The sequence below is a fragment of the Hetaerina americana genome, unplaced genomic scaffold (genome assembly GCF_022747635.1).
Source record: "Hetaerina americana unplaced genomic scaffold, ioHetAmer1.1.p SCAF_11, whole genome shotgun sequence".
Classification (NCBI taxonomy): domain Eukaryota; kingdom Metazoa; phylum Arthropoda; class Insecta; order Odonata; family Calopterygidae; genus Hetaerina; species Hetaerina americana.
The window spans coordinates 33,752,086-33,772,075 of NW_027286181.1; the positions used below are offsets into that span (position 1 = coordinate 33,752,086).

Below are 19,990 nucleotides of genomic sequence, written 5' to 3' on the forward strand. Positions count from 1 at the left end.
TACACCTGCGTATTGGTACAAGACCTGTAATATCCCGCAAGCCGCCACAAGGGCCTGTGGCGGAGCATGCAAAACTAACAAATTCATGCAAATTTACACCTACAGAGACGCACTATATTCATTCAAAAGCCATTTTAATTTAAACGCCTTAGGAGACAAAATTCCACTCCTAAAAGAAACAATTTTATACCACTTGCATCTCGTTCAAATTCAACCCGATAAGTCACTTGGATTCGGCGAGCATTAATGTCGCGATTTTTATGCGATGCCAGATTTCTTTAACGAGATGTGTTTTGACAAATACGATAGATCCCAAAGGTCATATAGTTTGAAGATATGCAGCACATATTCCCCCGTTGTTTATCTTCACTTTCACAACACAGAAATTTTCGACCATCATCTGTTACGCGAGCGTTCCGTGGGCCGAGCAAGAAACAGGACAAACAACTTTTTCCAGCACTGACTAACGACCCGATTCCCTCATCGAATAACCATGCAACGCTCGTTCGAGCATGCTCGTTTTCTTTCCACAAAGTAATCACTGAAAACCTTGGCCTTCAGCTAAAGAGGCGGGGGGAGAGGGTTGGTCCACTTTCGCACGCTCCCTCCCCCCACATTCTCCCCGATGGGGAGGCTTATGAAACGTACCCCAAAAACGATACCTGCTACAAGTGAGTTTCGAAACCTGATGTCCTTGCCACCTCTCAACTTGCGAGAGAAAAGACGGGGAGTTCAAAAGCGAAATTAAAAGTCCAAGTCTCCGGTAACCATACTCCGTAGGCTAGATATTTTTGGGGACACGTGGGATATTCCGTGAAAAACGGAATGTTGGGTCTTACTGCGGTCGTACCATATCACGAAGTATCGGCAAATTCACAAGATATCGCGAAAAGTCACGTACAGGTAGTTATATTATCACTATTACCGGTGACATACCCATGTATATTACCACTTCATGGATTTAGGATGTGCGAATCACCTTAGGTAGAAAAAATATTGAATAGCATCTACATAATATCCCAGAAGCCACCGCAAAGATGTGGCGGGGTGATACGACACCTGCCTCATATGCATTAATGGTCATTCATGCGCTCATAGTAGTTGGTAGTTTTGAGGGGAGGCGACCGACAGCTAAGGTCATTTGCGCCATAGGGGAAGGACAGGAAAGGATGAAGGGTGGAGGGAAACCCGGCGTCGGCATTAGCCTACTCTTTACGAAAGGCGCCAAGGGGTCCGCGGCTTAACGTCCCATCCGACGGACGGCGTACTCACTCAAAGTGCCCTCCACGAAGCACCTCAAGTAGGGATCGAGATACCTCTGAAAAATATTTAACACCGCCGGGATTTCAACCCGCGCCCTCATGGTGGGAAGCCAGTACGTTAGCCCCCGCACCATCTCGATCCCCTCATGCGCTCATATATTCCCACATGCACACACACGCACACCTGTAAACACACACGTGTTTATTTATTTCATTCAATGATAGAATTTTTTCGTAATTTTTTTTTATTTATTTAGAAGGCAGCAGTATTTACGACAGATATTGATTTGACTATGTGTCACGCGAGAGGAGTACTTTAACCTGTTCAGTGATGGTGTCTATTTCTCTTATTCTCTTATATTCTCTGATCCGACGATGTATATCTACGTTGAACCAATATATCAATGCAATGCCGGGTCACAATAATTCCATCGGCGACACAAGTAGCTTTTCTTAATTTATTTAATTATGTGCCCTGCAAGCCATCGTTAGTTTGTGTGGCAGGAGACAGTGGCAGTAAACTTGGTTGATCTTTATCTTTATAAAACTCACCAAAGTAAAAATATTCCCAACTCTATTCATGAACCAGCGACACTTTTATGTTACTTCAGGTTTACATTTTCGTTACTAGTTTCTTTGAGGATGGCCTGCAATTTTCGTTTGATCTGTGTGCCTCGTGAAATGTTTGGATACTAAAATATTGTCAAATTCAATAAAATAAGAAATATTATTACAAATAGTAATGTAATAATAATAAAGTGAATAAAATAAAATTTTGTTTAATGCTCGTTATGAGTCGAATAAGAGATTCTACATCTACCCAGCCGCCACTAGGGCGTATGGCGAAGGTGTTGGGGCACCGGCCATAAATATAGAAGTACCAGTTTATACATACACTTGGACATAAGTTAGCTTACATACAAATACACTCGTGCTCATACATGGCTGCATACTACATTAAATAATTATTTTATTGGATTTATTCACTAAATTTTGGTATTAAATTAATTTAATTTTTCCGGGCTTTTGCTTTACAGTTTTTTATGACTGCGTAGAGTAGTAGAATGAGTACATGAATCTGTCAATTACGACGTCTAATTTCTCTTATTTATCCCGGAGGTCGAACCTATATAAATAAATAGGGATATATATATATATATATATATATATATATATATATATATATATATTCCGATATTTAATTCCAATCCCAATTCTTTACACCACTCCGATATATGGTCTTACTTGTAATAGAGGAGCGCATAGATTCATAAAAGTAATATTAGTTAGCAGGATAGATTCATATCGACCCGAGGAATTATGTAACATGCTGTCAAAGGTACAATGTGCAATGTATTGCACCAATGCATACTTTAATTATGATGTCATTCCATTAACACTTTCTTTGGTATTTGAATGAATATTAATTTGACTTTCGACCACGAAACTTAAAATTTTGATTTCCCTTGCGCATACAGTCCACAATTTTTAATTCGGTATCATGGTATTGAAAACAGTTACGGCCGAATATGGTGTCACTCGCAACACTGAAGGAAGACATTCATTTATCACTTTCATTTTTAGTTAAATCTTAGAGAGCTCTCTTCCGAAGCTTATACCGGTAAAAAATGTTTTTTAGATGAATAATACACAGATTGATGCGTGGAACAACCACGGAGCAACCAATATTAATTCCTCCAAATCATTGCATCGACGAGCGTTATCATTTATATTAAGACATTTTCATTTATACAGTAGCTAGAAAATATTTTCCACTCTAAAAATTAAGAATATAGAAAAATATGTTCATATTATTTTTAATGTATAGAAAGTTTCCAAGCATATTTATTGAAAGGTAAAGGTAATAAACGTGTAACCCGTAAAAATATATATTTTCCAAAAAAACCATAAATGCTTTGGCTTTATAAAAAGGAAAACCTTTCTCCGACCCTATGATCGACGAATTCTGACCTAAATACAGGTTTCCAGAAATGTCTAATTATCATGAGTGATTTCCGCAACAGCCTGTAGTCAAGTTTTAGACTTTTTTAATTAGGAAATTGAATCCAAATACTAATGGAGGGTACGGAACTAAAATATCCTTCGAAATATAATAAATAACATATTTTTTTAGTAATAAGCGTAACCATTTGTGTGAAACACCAACGTGTAGCATTAAAAAAATCATAAAATGAAGAGAAAAAAATCCACTCGCCGAGAAAAAAATTTTAAGATAATTAAGAAATCATCATTATTTGCGGTTTTTTTACGGATTCGACAGCTTTCGGTATCCGTCACGCCATTTAACTTAGCGGTGAATGTCGTTCTTTTATTGTCGGCGAAGCATGGCTTCCTTCATTTCTCGCCCGTGTGCTCTCCTCGATCACTCCCTTCCCTTCTGGCTTGAGCTTCCTATTTCCATATTTTCAAGAGGTAATCTTTCCCCCTTCATTCTTCGTCCATGTCCAATCCGAGATAAATATTCTCCTATTCTTCATTCTATCCTACCTGGTATATCCTATTTTGTATCTACTCTTTCTCTAATTACTCCATTTGGAATATGCCGTAATCTCGAAACTCTACAATTTTTTCTCATTGCATCCATCTAGTATAGGATTCGCAGTTGATTTTCCAGTCTTTCACTTGTTCCCTTGTTTTCCGGTTTATTGAGAACAATTTCCTCCATGATGCAGAGGTACATTTTTTTTACTTTATCTGAGCGTGTATTCCTTTGCTCCAACATCTTCTATTTAGCTGTTATATGGTCTTCCGGCTTTGATTTATCCGATGGTGTATAAGATTAGACGGACCCCAGAAATTCAGATTACTTACATGTTACAGAGATTTTCCAGTCATTATGCGAATCTTTTCCTTTAGCCCCCACTACCCAATCCACCATCTTCTATTTATATTTATATTATTTGTACGACATCCTAATAATGCAAGCAGCATAATTGGCATATTTTGCAATTACTACCTGCCAGTCTCCAAAAGTTGGAGCATAGAGATATAAATAGTCAACTTTCGCTCTCGTTTTCCGGAATTTCCTAGCCCGATACTAATAAATAAAATCAAATGGAAATAGGAGATGTCGCCATAAAATATAAAAAAACCTAACGGAAACGGAGAGTGGAGGATTTTTTACAGAAAACCACGAAGTTCTAAAGCAGACGGACGACTGATTTAAATATTTTTTCCGCATTCTCATGCGGCATAACATTTGAACGAACTTGAAGCATTTAAACATAAGGCGGCCGTAGTAGAGGCGGGATTTGAGAAGCCGTGAATATCCATATTTCTATTAAGCCCCATGGTCCATGAATTCGAAACTCGTTTCAATTTAATCGTGCTTAATTCCATCGAAGGGTGGGCAGGACACAAGTTTTTAACACGAACACGGCTTGGCTTCGGCTTCCTGCATTTGATTCGTAGTAGTAGTAGAATATACGGGAGGCGATCGAAGGCTAAGGTCATTTGCGCCATTAGGGATGGACGGGAAATGTTGAAGGGTGGAGAGAAACCCGGCGTCGGTATTAGCCTACTCCTAACGAAAGGCGCCAAGGCGTCCGCAGCTTAACATCCCATCCGACAGACGGCGTGCTCACTCAAAGTGCCTTCCACAAAGCACCTCAAGTAGGAATCGAGATACCACTGAAAAATATTCAACGCCGCCGGGATTCGAACCCGGGCCCTCTGGGTGGGAAGCCAGTACGATAGCCTAGGCACCATTTCGACCCATCTCGGATCAATCGTGTTCATATTTACACGGAATAACAACAACGACAACCACAAACATTCAGGGTGGAGAAAAATGCACCAATTTGGGGATCCAACCCTCGACCACTGTTTTGTCAGGCGAAGACACCCCGTCGCCTCGGAGGCTTGGTGATTGTATGTGGTAAGGGGTACTTCAACTCCAAGCATGCATTACCAACGTAAAGTTTTACTCAATTGTCAATTACCAAAAAATATACAAAATACATTGAATAATGGAGGCGATGCTAACTGCAGCCACATGCTCTGCAGGTGCCAGGTCTAAATGTAAAAGAATTTTCTACGCATGCGAGATGAGCTGCTACTATATGAAAGAACAATAAAATCCTTTACGCAAGTTAAAATTTTACATAAACCAGTAAATAATGAATACCCAGTGTCAGGCTTAACATAGTGGAAATCCTTCATGGTGGAAGAAGCTTCTCAACGTAGATTTTTTTATCACTTAATTACAGCGTAACATCTTCAGGTGTTACCTGAAGATGTTACGAAAGAAACCTAAGTCGTAATAAAAATGTGAAAAAGTAAAGTGTCTTCTTTCATCAGTAAATAATCTGTTACATAAGTCGATTGTCTTTGGCAATTAATGATGTCAAACATTACATTCAATTTATACAAACTAGTTTATTAATATTACGTTTCACCCACAATTCAATTGCGTTAACAAAACAGTGTGCGAGTAAAATAATATTATGCATGTTTTAAAAAGCTCTTTGAATTAACTTCCCCTGGACCATTGTTAACAATTTCGATTCGGTTATTATCCCGACCGAGCAGCCGCATAATGATTAATTATACAAGGAGTATTCGTATACTCGTTTGTTCGGTACTCGTATCTCACTTTTTCCAAAATTTTCATTTTGAATGCCGAATTTACACGCATTTAAATTGCTGAATTTCCTTTCAAACTTTGAATCACGGAGCATAAGTCAAAAAATGATGTGTCTAATACATATAATGTTAACATGTGATTCTTTTGTTTATTTTCTGTTTCATTTTCGACCTCAGGGAAACACGGAGCGATGACGTGATAACCGCGAGCGAGGCAACATCTTTCTCGTCGCCCGTCGAACCAAACTCCGATTGCCCAGAGGACGAGGACGAGTTCGGCAACGAGACGACGCCGGAAGGAGGGGACGGGTACGGATCTATCTCCGGAATGGTACGGGTTCGAGCCCAGAAAGTCATGGCCGTGATGAGGGACGCCCTGAGTGGGGTGCCCGAGCAGATCAGGCAACTGCCGCTTCTCCTTGGCTACTTCCCCGGACTGAAGGTGAGGCGTCGATGTTTCACAAGATCAGAAATTTTCCTAACTCGATCCCCTACCCGCTCGGGAGCAGCAGTGTGTACGCATACCGCGTACGAGCGAGGAACATTTTCATCCGGTGTAGAGAAAAAAATCATTGTTTCATCTCTTCTGACTCAAAACATTTCCTAGAGATTAAAGCCTCAGAAAAGCACATCAGAACTATTAACTCTAAAATTATCAATTATAGTCATATCCGTAGCAATATCCACCAAATTTGAAAATTAATCCTGTCTCAATTTTCTGCATTGTCTTTAGTATTACTGCAGTGGTAAGACGCTGAGCCAGTTCAAAGTCTTCGATAACTAAATAAACAATAACTTGTTTCCCGACTACCGATACTACTCGAAGTAGTAATAAATCAAATTTACTTTGTGGACATCGATTGAGCAAACTTCTGATCCTAACGATTGGGTGGAAACTGTCGAACTCACTAAGATGAGCAGTACTGACTCCACCGAAGTATCAAACCCGGCTGTGGTCCAATAAGAGCTCACATTGGGGCGGGTAAGATACATGTAAAAGCAACCACGCAAATGAGCTCCTGTTTGTATAACCTCCTGTGACGAATCTCCCGTTTAGATGCCCTTAAATGCTTGGTATTTTTTTTATTTAGCGATTCATTCGTTAAACAATATCTATAAAAGTAGGATAGCAACTCCATTTCTTGCTTCTGTGGAAAATCTTTTAAAAAATACTTTTTCCGACTAATTTTCCTTACTTTTTCCAAATATTTTCTCTCGCAGAATTGTGATGCAAGCCATGCTATTCAGATATGATCATGTGTCATTCAATTCCCTGCCATAATCCAATGCCAAATTATTTATATCATTACAGAGAAAATAAAGCATTTCAAGATTTTCTCCTAAACTTCCAAACAACAATTGGCAATGATAGTTAAAATCCGTAGAACAAACGACAACACCCTTTACTGTTAAGTTAACCCCGTTATAAAGGTAAGTGAAAGGTAGGGAGGCATAAATTCTCCAATTTCTACCATTATTTTAGCCTTGTGTAAGTGATTATTAAATGCACTACACTTGGTAGGAAGTCCTGCAACCAATAATGACACACTCAATTCATGCACATTAAGGAAAAGGAGTTCTTTAAGAACCTTCCATTTCTTCGTTCAGAAGGAAAAGAGTATTTCCATTCAAGTCTTCACTTGACTATCATAATTCATGCAAAGTTACCTATACAGGACATTTGTTTTCTTGAATGCAGATATTACACGAACGCAATAGTAAAGCAGAAAAACTAATAATCAAATACATGATTCAAAGTTAAGCAATGACCAAAAACTTGTCAAATCTCTCTTGAAAAGTATAATTCCTTAAAAAAACAATAAAAACTCTTAAAAATAAAAGTGAACAATTGCCGAAAGTATTGGCCGTGGTACTGCATTAAAATCTAACATTACCGATAATGGAAGGAGAAGGAAGCGAGATTTTTCGCATGAAAGCAAACGCAAAATTGTCCTTGATGGAGATGGAGGGGAACTCCGAAAGATATACTTACATGTATACCGACGTGTGCCGATTGCTTTTATGCTGCATATGCGTACTCTGTTTATTGCCAGCATAGCTTTTCCTGTTACTGAAAAATTAACACTAAAATCTCATTTAGGATCAGGATATACCCATTCGGAGATGTATAGGATCTCCGATGTGAACATTTTTTATAATTAATGTCATTGCTTCAAGCCAGGTCGCAAAGTGGCAACCGCATTGCCCTCTCCATCCTCTAGATGAGGAAAAAGTATTTCACATTATGATTCCTTCCTTAGTTGCGTCCTTATTTAATTCGTCTGGTGGAACCTATCACCTCCAATGGCCTTAAATACTTTACTAGCGGCTATTAGATTCACAGTACAGCGTTTGGATGGCGCAGTAGCCAAAAAAAAACACTCGTTTCAAACCCAATGTCTCTCTATTTAATTTATCATCTTCCGACCTTGGAGGGATGGGCTCAAAAACGTTTTGAACAAACAGGTTTAGAGAATGCTAAACTTAGCCTGGGTTTTCCATGAGTGCATTGCGAAAGAAATCCATGTAAAACCCTTGAACTCCCAAGGAATGAGTTGAGGACGAAAGTTCCCTCCTCCCGCTCGCGACCGTAGAGAAATGGCTATCACTCACACTTTCCCTCAGCTGTGCAATGCGGAAGGAAACGACCAATGAAAAAGGAGAATACATGCAAACCAAGATTTCGGGTCTGCCAAAAGATTACCTTGGATGAAGACAAGACGGCCAGACAAATTCTCGTTGGCTCCGCAAATATTGACCGTCTTACGGCGTCAAAGTTAACATCACTGCTCACGGATCACGAAACTCTACAAATAATGAGCGTTCATGACCTCCGTTTCAGCGAATGAATTTCGCTTCGAACTTTTTCTTTCCGACAAAACGAATTAAGTTAACTTTTACGTTAAGGAAAACGTAAGTTTGCCCGTAAGCAGGCAAATTGAATCCAAAAGATTTTTTTTAGCACTAAATACATCTAGTGAGTGATAATAATAATAACCTGTGATATATTAGAATATAATTAAATATCAGTTCGAACAGAGAAAAGTCCTCACACCTTATATTCAGCCGGAAATATTGAAGGCTACCATAAGAAACGCATGCCACACATGAGAATTATGAATATCAACATAAAGATTTATGTCTGAAAATTTATATAACTCTTCAAGATAATTTCAATGCCTAAAAAAATAATAAAGTTTTTTTAGGAGAGGCAGAGCAACTTTAACTAAACAATCCGAATGCCAAATGTACCAAACATTATTCACTGGCACTGGCAGGTCCATGATTAATTAATACTCCCATATGTTTTATGTTTAATGCTAACCCTATTGTAATAACGAAGATTTTATATGGAAGTCAATTTCGCCCTTAATTGACGTATAAAAAAATTGATGGTCTTACAATTAGCCAAAGAACAGATTTGAAATGAAAACTACGTGACAGTAAAATATATGCAGTCAAAACAAAATAGTAATAAACTATGTAGTCGGTCGGATAGTAGGAGAGAAGGCTCTAGTTTATTTAATTCAGTGAGTCGAATACTTATGACCTTTGGCATTGATCTTATGGACTAAAGAGAAATATAAGTTTTCGATAAATGACACTCCGGTATCTTTTTAGATTCCTAGGAGCCACTAATGGGTTATAATTGTCAAGTTACAAGTAATTTTACAAGTACTTCGATGTATTAACATATTTTATGCTCTTCACAATTATTTTCAATCCCACATAGCGAACATTGGAACTGAAAGAGTCGCAAGCTTCCATTCTGTATCAATGTCTATGATACCAAGAACATATAGGCAACAATTAAAACAGAGTTATTATGTGAAGTTATTTCAATGTTGATTATATTTTCAGGGAAATATAATAACAGAATTTTTGAATGGCTACAATTAAATCTATAAAATATCCATATTATGAACTAGTATGTAACTAGGAGGGTACGTTCAAATTCGTGTATTTTTCGCAGTTTACAGTCGACGTATGCATATTTTCAAAAACAAAATGATTTCATCTAGGGTGAAATTTCACACCGAAAGTCAGTCAATGTGAGTTTACCAAGACTTTGCAGCTAAACCGGGAAGTTGAGGATCAATAAAAATCTCAAGGTTTATTTAATCAAATTCTTAAGAGATAAACTCACCCTTGGGCAGGATATCTATGCCTCTTCATACGCAAACGCAGCGAACAGCAATTGTCCACGAGCAGGAAGCGTGCACCGTCGTAGAGGGAGAAATGCTTGGAGACGAATCAACAGCACTCCTTCCCCATTCTCTCAAAGACGTGTCTTGCTTTCTGATTTTTCCGGCTCTTGGGTTTAAAGGCACCTGTGACGAAACGCAACGCAATGAAAGGCCGCGGTGGACGAACACACAAAAAAAAAGAATTTTTTGATAATGGAATGGAAAAAAGTCATAGCATTAAAAAATGTAGCATGTGTCGAGCATTAAGTCCATTTTCCGGAAACCAAAGTGGCTATAAAACAAGAGAATGAAAATCTGTTGTCAGTCAGAACGTCGATTTGAACATTGAAAAGCTTTAAAGCCGGAAAGTTATTCACTCCATAGCTTTAAAAGTTATGTACTCCTACCTTTCCCGGCGAACAATCACAATTTTTTTAAAAATATATCCGTAACAAATGTTGATTTTTTCATTTCCCAAAAACAGTCGTCGTAATTATATGACGTGCGTTCGTGTTCTAAGATATTCTTATTTTTTCTGACTAACTACCAATATTTAAAAAAAGAGGGTTTGATATATTCCCTGTGATTTGTAAGGTGGCAATCTTATAGCCAATATAGATTTTTTGTTTAACTCTATACCGATATTTAGGTCAACTAGGTGACCATCAGCATGAGACTTCAGTTCGTTGGATTCATTTGAGTAGTTTCAGTTGAGAGGAGTTCGATAGCAGGGAAGACACCGTGGTTTTGTGAAAGGGGCAGTGAGCATACGATTTATTAAAAATTGAAGGTTGCCATTTTTGCCGATGGTGGTATGAGTCAGCTTTTATGTGTGTTTCGTTATCGGTTTGCTTTCCGTAAATTTCAAATACGACTGTACCGTCGTCTTTTATAACTAGCATATCTAGAAATGCCATTGCGTGATAGTGTTTAGCCTCGTGGGTGAAATTGATTGATTTGTGTTTTTTATTCAATTTTTCAATGAACTTTTGGATATCGCACCTGCTTGTATCACAAATGGCAAACTTTTCGTCTAAATGCCTGTCCCATGTTTTGGGTAAATATTCAAAACTGTTCCAATATTCATTTTCAAAATAGTGAAGAAAAATTTCTTTCCCTGTCCCTCGACGACATACGACTGAGAATTGAATCCCATAAAAGTACATGACTATAATAAATGGATACACACCTAAAATGACAGATAAATTGATCAACCGAAATAAAAAAACTCGCAAATAGTTTTGAATTACATTTTGTACTACCGATAAACGTTGCTCCGGTCCAAGGCAGCTTCTCCATATGCCACAGTCAACATTCGGAATGCGCCCGCGCACTTAATTTCGCTTTTCACACAAAATGTGATACAGATTCTTTGATCCATTTTTTGGAACAGTCAAAAACCGATGACAAGCCAAAACACGTCCAAGCAAAACAGCTGTCAACAATTAACTGAACATTCAAAATGGCCGAGATTTTCAGCATAAGTGAGAGACATAAGTGCCAATATAACGCCACAAAAAAATCTAAAATCAAATATACGTAACACGAGGAAATTCCAAATTCGCGATACTTTTTGAACAGACCTCGTGAATATATATATATATATATATATATATATATATATATATATATATATATATATATATATATACAATCTTCGAAATGGAACGCTTTTTGTAGATTTTTAGAATATAGAGACACAAAGAAAGGACACTCACAATTTGTTATTTGACGTTTCGACAGCACGGCTGTCGTCTTCAGAATCTATATATATATATATATATATATATATATATATATATATATATATATATATATATATGTGTGTGTGTGTGTCGTTTCTTTATATGTTTACAAAATGCATGTCAGTGTTTTTATATATTTATACATCGCCGCCACCAGTATGTTTATATATTTATATACACACACACACACATACATACGTATATATTATATACCTTTTGCAAGAACTAAAATTATGATTTATGAGAACCCCATGTGGGGAGCGTTAAATAACCTGCTTAGGTAAGTCAAAAGTTTAGAATAATTACATCCCATGCTCAAAAAAAAATTAACAACCAAGGTAAAAAATTACGAAAATATATTTTCACTTTAAAATTCAATTATGACAAAAATAGCTGCGCGTTATTACGAAGAAACGACGATCAAAAGACAACCAGGTAACAGAAAACTATGCCAAATAACCAAACGGCGAGAAAACTCAGTAAACGGCCGAAAATTTTGGGTAAGAGGAATGCTTGGAGATCGTTACAAGACGTTCTTTACAAATTGTGGTTCTTTTTTATTATTACTCCTAACAATTCCAGATGATAAAGAAAAAGTATCTGTATTGGTGTTTTTCATTCACCTTCCCTTTTAAATGCTGCAGGAAGATTCTGATGCAATACTTTCGTGTCACTTGAAGGTGAGAATTATTAGAATACAGACTCATATTACGATAACCCATAAAAGGGTATAATGATACACGGTTAGCTAACATCCACTAAGTATAATGCCATTGAAAGAAAATAGGGCATTCATGCAAGAAACAAGTTGCAAAAGGGATTATTTTATTATCAAGAAATTTCGCTAAACAAATGAGATATGGTTGCCAAATTAAATTTGTGAATGTAAACAGTGACTTTTAAGTCATTAATGGGAATTTACGATAGAAAAACTTTCGGATGTGTCAGTATGTCATTGATGCTGGCCACTATTTTCATATCATCTCGGTTGCGATGGATTCTTTTATTACCGCTTCCACGAAAGGAACTTTCTTTTACTTTCAAATTAAAATTAACATATCAAATGCTGGCTTCAAATGAATTGACAATTCTTTGATTATAGTAATACCAAATATTAACTAAGTCTTTCCAAAGTTCACATTTTATTGGTGAGTTAGAGAGGGCAGTAAATGTCAAGATATTCGACGAAGGGCCCGATTAAATCGTCCATAATCCGCGTTTTGGCGAATATTTACGCCCCAGTGAATGTGAGATATGATCTTATCAAATATTGCGAAGATTCGAAACAAATATTTTTTTCCCTATTCAACTTTAACTTTTCTAACTCATTTCCTTATAATCCTAATAAGCAAAATTGAACATTACTTTATTACTTAACTTTCCCAAAAACCTGCGTTTTTCCCATACCATCATTTACAACCCATTTTAAAACAAAATCGTCTCTGGGTTCGAACCCGAATCTTGGAACCTTATGATATTTCAAAACGCTAGTAAATGGATACCTACACTCCCTGAAAATTCAAATGTTATTGCCCCTTTAGAAGTAGCTTGGAATATTTCGTCAGCGAATTTGTTAGACACTATTTCGCAACAGATATTAAATTTCTATGAACGTACGACTTTCATCGTGAACATACATGTAAACTATGGGAAACGGTTGAGAATTTATTCTGCTTGTTTTTCTGTCAGGATCATGTGTAAATCATCAACGTATATAACATAATCATTAACGCAACAAATAACACAATTTTTTCCAAAGTTCTTTTTTCGTTTTCCGGCTTCTCTGCTTTATTTATATTGCGATCTGACGTTTCCTGTCATATGCTGGAGCATCATTATTTATTGCATATTAAACTTCCTTAAAAAGTTCAGTATATTACGCGAAACGTCGGGCTGGAAAATAAATCCCAAAGAGAAGCCGAAAAGCATTCGATAACTACTGATGACCCCTTCCAGTCATTATGAGAGGCGCACCAATGGTCGATACGCAACCATTGAAGGGATCGGTATGGTGCGATAACTAACTGACTTCCTACCGAGAGAGCCCGGGTTCGAGTCCTGGAGACGACAGATAGTTTTCCGGGGTATCCTCATCTCTACTTGAGGACCTTTGTGCAGAGTACTTTGATTGAGTACGCAGTCCATCCGTAGGGCGGAACGTTTAACTACGGACCCCTTGGCGCCTTACGTTATGAGTAGGATAGTGCCGATGCAGGATTTTTCTCCACCCTTCCTCCTTTCCCATCCACTCATGGCGCAAATGATTATGCAAATAATGGTGCTTAGCTGCCGGTCACCTCCCCTAAATACTTCAACTACTACGCAACTATTGATGACACAAACGAGTAAGGAATTCTTGGAAGGACCTCTAGTTATAAGGCATGAAGGTGAATAGGTAATGACCTACAGACCCCTAGCAAAGCGAACGCATGATACTATGGAGGAGGACAAGAGAGGGGGGGAGGAAGGAGAGCCTAAAGAAGAGTTTGCAGGGTTTTCTCCCCCCCTCCTATTCAGCTAAACTAACGGTTTTATTTTCTCCATAATTAAATTTCAGTGTGTAATTCTGTTGTCTTCAGTAGGGTTTGCCATGTATACACGGCATCAGCTCGGACGACTCAAACTAAGAGCCTCTGATTGCGAGGCTCATATGTTCAAGGTAAGGCAGTGCTTTCTCCTGAACCGCCCAGATTATTCCTGTAAATCCGGTTGCAAAAAAGAATAAAAGTTCAGTTAAATTTACAAAGTACTCAGGTTTGAACTTGGTGTCTTCCGGTAAGCACTCAAATGCTCTTTTTTCGGGATTAACAAACAACTTGGCAATATTCTCGCAGGAAGTTTAATTGTGTGAATGGGACCTCGATTTATGATCAAATGATAATGTTTACGTAGGCGGGTCGCAAATGTTAAATGTAAAAGTACAATAAATAATGGTCGTTGACTTTCGCAGAAAATGTAACACTGCTATTCCACAAAATATACTTTTAATGCTCATTGCTTACCCAATCATACTAGAGTACTTATGGGTGGTTGATTTTTCGGAAATATGTTTCCCTCTGTTATGAACTCGAAAAATGATACATTATATTTAACGATTTTACTTTAAGTTTCATCTCAAATTGCACTGTGATCTCACTTACTAACGTGCTGATAAGGCGGTAGGTTTACCTGTATTCCTTCCGCATCCCCGCGTTAAACTCAAATTATTTACACTTTTCTAAAACCGACTGTAAACGCGACTGTAATCTCCGGATTTCCAGCTCTACCCAACCAAGGTCAAGGTCCCGTAATCGTCAACTACGGATGCCTGAGTGCCGCAAGTTTCTAAGTCTTCGTGCGCCCATGCTAATTCATTTTCCGTTCCACCCATTTCCTCGGGCTCGACACAGAGGACTCAGGAGGAGATTCCGGAAAGCCGCCAGTTCCCGTGCCCCCTCGAGTCCGGAGCGCGGTCCCCCAAGAATCCGACCAGCGTCCACCGCCTGCGGCCCGGGGACATCCGAGTGGTGGGGGCCATCGGAGACAGCATCTCAGCCGCCAACGGAGCAATGGCCTCGTCGGAGGATGGCCTCGGCCTGAACTTCAGGGGAGTGTCGGCGACCGGAGGTATATGGGGAAACGGGCAGCGCCGGATGTTTTCATTTCCACTCTTGTCTTCCTCGAGAGGGAGATAGAGGGAGATGACCGTGAACGTCAAGTGGGCCTGCGCCCTTGAAAGTATACTAAAGAATGCACCGTGGAAATTTTCGATATCCAACGGCGGACGCCTTTTATGGCTGAGCCAGGCGATCGTCTCCGACAACATGCATTAGTGCATATCTTCTCACTGGTCTCCAACTTGGCCTTCTTCGTTGCTACGCGAGCTCGAAGATTCCGTCCCGGGCAATTGACTATAAATAACTAACTTCCCTCCAAAATATGGGACTACGACACCCAGAAACACACAAAATACACAGCGCTCAGGCAAATCACTCGCCTATTAGATTATTTTCAATTTCTTTGATACTATATCTACTTATTTTTATAATATTTTTTTGGGAAACGATATTAGTCAATTAATTAAACAATAAGCTCAAATATAACATTGTTAAAAGATTGTAACAACAATCATTCCTTCAGTTCAAAGAAGTAAATATATCATACAGCAAGATCAAACTATGATAAATTATGTCGAAAAAATTGAAAAACTAAGATGAAAAACAAAAATAATAAGATAAAAGCCTCCTTGGTTTCTTACGAAAGAAACACTTAGGCTGCAGGTAAAGACAGTATTAGGATAGATATTACTTTAAGCCTCCATGATCCCATTAATGACCACTGGTTTATTTTCATATGAATAAGTAATGGGTGGAAATGCACTATTTATTTTTTAAATCATCTTCTTCTTTTTAGAAAAAACAACGACAACACGACAATATAATCCCAACCCATGTACCCCCCCCACCCAATTGCCATTTGACCGGGTGTAATCAGCTTCGTTCACAAGGTCGGTTGCTTTCCGGCGCCTCCGACGCTTCGCTGTAGTTCATGAAGACGTATGTGATGTACACAGTATATTTAGGACGAGGAACACTTATTTTAAAACAATACGAGTAAAAGGGTACACACCCGTCGGCAGGGATTAATTTTAATCACGTCCAATCGAGAAAATGGAAACAACCTGAAGGGGTTACGGCCATGATATTTAAGAACCACGTCGGAACTTTTTTGCCAACTTTTAACGCTGACCTGGGAAACCATTTGACGTTTTAAAAGAGAATTTAATTTTCTGAAACCATGAGAACAATAAGAAAGGGCAGACGGATTATCACCGGGAGATACAACTTGCAAGGGGGCGGGGTCCCCCTACTAGGGGAATATTTTTGTCTTGATTGACAACGAAAATAGATATTATTTACGATTTTATGAATGAACCATATATTGGAATTATTATCATCAATTCTTTCCTAGTCTCTTTTACCATTTCTTCCTCGTTGCGAAAATGGCTTGCGCAGAAACTTCAATACAAGCATTCTCACGCGCATGACATGAACGAAACTTTCTAATATCTATTTGAGTTAAAATGCAGCAATTTCAGGGCGTAAAAATCGTAGTGGCGGATGACTCCGTCAAAACGTTACTGTCGCGGCATTTTCCGCAGTTTCTAGGAATCCATTTGAGTTATTTATTTATCCCTCAAGAATGTTTACTCTCATAAGTCTAGCTTTTTTTCTTAATTGATTCCCAGCTATAATACAAGTACCGCCTTTAACTCTTACTTTAACTGTCTCCAGGAGTTCAACATCAATGCAAACTTATCTCTGTTGCAAACAATTTAAAACAACAAAAAATTAAAATTTTATTATTATTAGTAGCGTAGGAAAACGATACACTTGAATTGGTTAATTGCAAAATGCCCATTATCAAATTTAGTTTCAAATCACAAACTGCACATTAACGAGGCATTTTATTACACAGTTGAATATTAATTTTTCTCTCTACACCATATTTATCTAAATTAACTCTCCAATTTCTTTCTGGCCGCTCTCAACCACGCTGACTGAATTAACGGGCGAGAAGGGCAAAATTTGCTAGCTTCCCAGCAGAAACAAGTGATCAGAAATCTCTACATAGATCAACACTCTCTTTGAAAATGGGCCCATTCAATTTTTTTCCGCCCGCGGGCCGGTAATATGGCGTCACTCTCCTCGCCAAATTTTGCAAGACACATGAAACGTGCAATAAAGTGGCAAAAGGTCTACTTCGTGGGGATTCGATAAAACATGGTTATGGATTAGGGCATAAAGTCGTGCGCAGCGGTGCCAAAGCACTTATCCCAAGCCTTACAAGATTTTGAAGGCCAAAGGAAACATTACGTATATATGAAAGAGAAGAATGCTATTAGAATACCATCAGTAGTAGCCTGACTCTTTTTTTTACTTTATCTACTAGTATGTATCTCGAAGTTTACTTCATCGTTAAATTGCCTTCGAAGACAAAGAAAGCACACAAGAAAATCTAAACTTCATCTGCGTATATCCTGGAGTGTTCAAATGGATCATCAATCTATAAAAATTGAGATAAACGATGGCCTATAGATTTTCTTAATACATCGAGGTATTTTCAAATGGTTTATATTGTGCTTATTTTGCAAATAACCTAGTGATCATAAATTATAAACATCTATGGGATTATCCCAACCAGATATCGCTGCAAATCCCCGCGCAGACTCAGATACGGATACTGTGTCACGTAACATGCTAAAATCCAGGGAATCACTTTCAGATAACTAACGTTTTGAGAATGTATCACACATTTTTTGCCGTTATTTTTTTTAATTTCCTTATCTCATCTTTTCTGCGCAACATTAGACACCAAAATGAAATAAATCTACAAAAAAGCACCGTGAATTTCGAAAGCTGAGCCTCTTCCATCACAATTAATGTGAGAATAATTATGCCACTGAACAAGATTTATCTTAACACTTTAATTTGATTAAATGTGTTGGAGAACAAGAAATAATTTTTGTGCAAGTCATACTTTCCCTTTGAACTGGCGAAATACAGGCAAATCGCGTGTTCCCATTTTTTTATATAAAGATTCTTCATTGCCAGTTCCTAATTCTATGGCTGTTGACTAACAGATCCCGCAAATATAAGTTTTTTATTTGTTTATTAGTTCTTGGCACAGTTTAATTCAATTCAACATTTGTAGCCCGGTACTCAAAAAGTGGGTCGACTGCGGCCCAGAAGCCCCTAATACTTTCCCTCTATTCATTCCCTCTCCCTTGTAATACGCATTGAGATGTTTGCTAATCTCGAAGTATTAAAGTATACATTATTTAATGAATAGTCAATAAACGGACTCCTACGTATCAATTGCATATTGTAGTCACTTTTTGAAACGACGATGCGTAAAAATTTTGCCATGCAATATTATGTTGGGGATTTATTAATGTAAATTATTCCCTTAATAATTCCCTTATTACGAATCAATTGGGCATTGTGCTCGTACTCTGGATAGTGCTAAGTTGCTGGGAAACAATAAATCTAAACTATCGAGTAATTATTTCCAAGTGGGCCATACCTACAAAATGTTTACATTTAAGTTTCCTGAGTTTTGAAAAGTGAGTTGGAATTTTTATTGAAGAGAGACATCAAATAATAATATGCTTGATAATAACATTTACCTCCACAAATAACTGATATTGACGTAAAATTTCGGTCCACCATTTTGCTACGATGAAATCTGCCACTCAACTAATTAAGTCAATACTTATAATTCATATTTAAATCAGATACAATATTACGCTACCAAATTGCATCAGTGATTTAATATGAATATATAAAACTTTTGCACAGTGGATCACAAAGCAGTTGAGGTTAATTTCTCAATAAAATTAATATTACCGCCTTCGGAGAAAAGTTTCTTCTAGTTTCTTCCTCGATCGATAGACATTAAGCTACCGTTTACTCAAATGAAAAAGTGAGTGCATGCTGTGAGTCTGATTTTCCATGGGATGATTTCATGATTCTACGCTGATAAGATCACATTGATCCAGACGAACACGCCCGGCTTCTGACAAAGGTGTTACGTGAAGGTTTCACTTCGTCACACTTTCACAGCTTCCCTTTGTTCGGCCAAACAAGAGAAGGTAGCGTGATCTTCGTTTTCACAACATGGTAGAGTAATAATCCGTGTTTGACCGCGAGAGGCCTGAGGCGTTAATTAAAAGAACATACAAAGCTATGCAAGCGGCGGTGAATAAACAAAATATTGAACGCACGTTAAGAAGAATGATTTGAGAGTTAGTAGGACTCGTTTGGGAGGAATCATTGGATATTATGGCATATGATGCATGAGAAGCCACACCTTGACAGGTTGAGAAGTGTTAGATAATCATTTTTTTTCATTCGTGAGGTTGCTCTAATATTTTCGGCTAGCCTACTTAAAATCGACCGAAACGACTGATCCTACGGACGACCGTAGAGAATATTATTGGAATGAACAATAGATGTCTGATGATAAATAGTCTGCCAAAAGTTTAAGTGAATGAAACACATACAAATTGAGTGCTGACAATATACAAGCAGTGCATAAATATTCGAAAGCTCAAACTTCATTCATTATCAGATGAATGCTTAGTTTATCGATAAGATTTTCAAAGGAAACCATAGATTATAAACCCAAGGAGCATATAAATTAAGTTTGA

At 37.8% G+C, this 19,990-nt stretch overlaps 1 protein-coding gene across 1 annotated transcript in view; it reads left to right on the plus strand.

Annotated features, from left to right (window-relative positions):
• Positions 1 to 19,990, plus strand: part of LOC139700854 (phospholipase B1, membrane-associated-like) — a 57,493-nt gene that overhangs the window by 12,400 nt on the left and 25,103 nt on the right. Inside the window, exons 2-3 of the mRNA XM_071599285.1 lie at positions 6,045 to 6,309; positions 15,189 to 15,405. Coding sequence (XP_071455386.1) covers positions 6,045 to 6,309; positions 15,189 to 15,405 — 482 coding nt within the window. The remainder of the gene's footprint in view (positions 1 to 6,044; positions 6,310 to 15,188; positions 15,406 to 19,990) is intronic.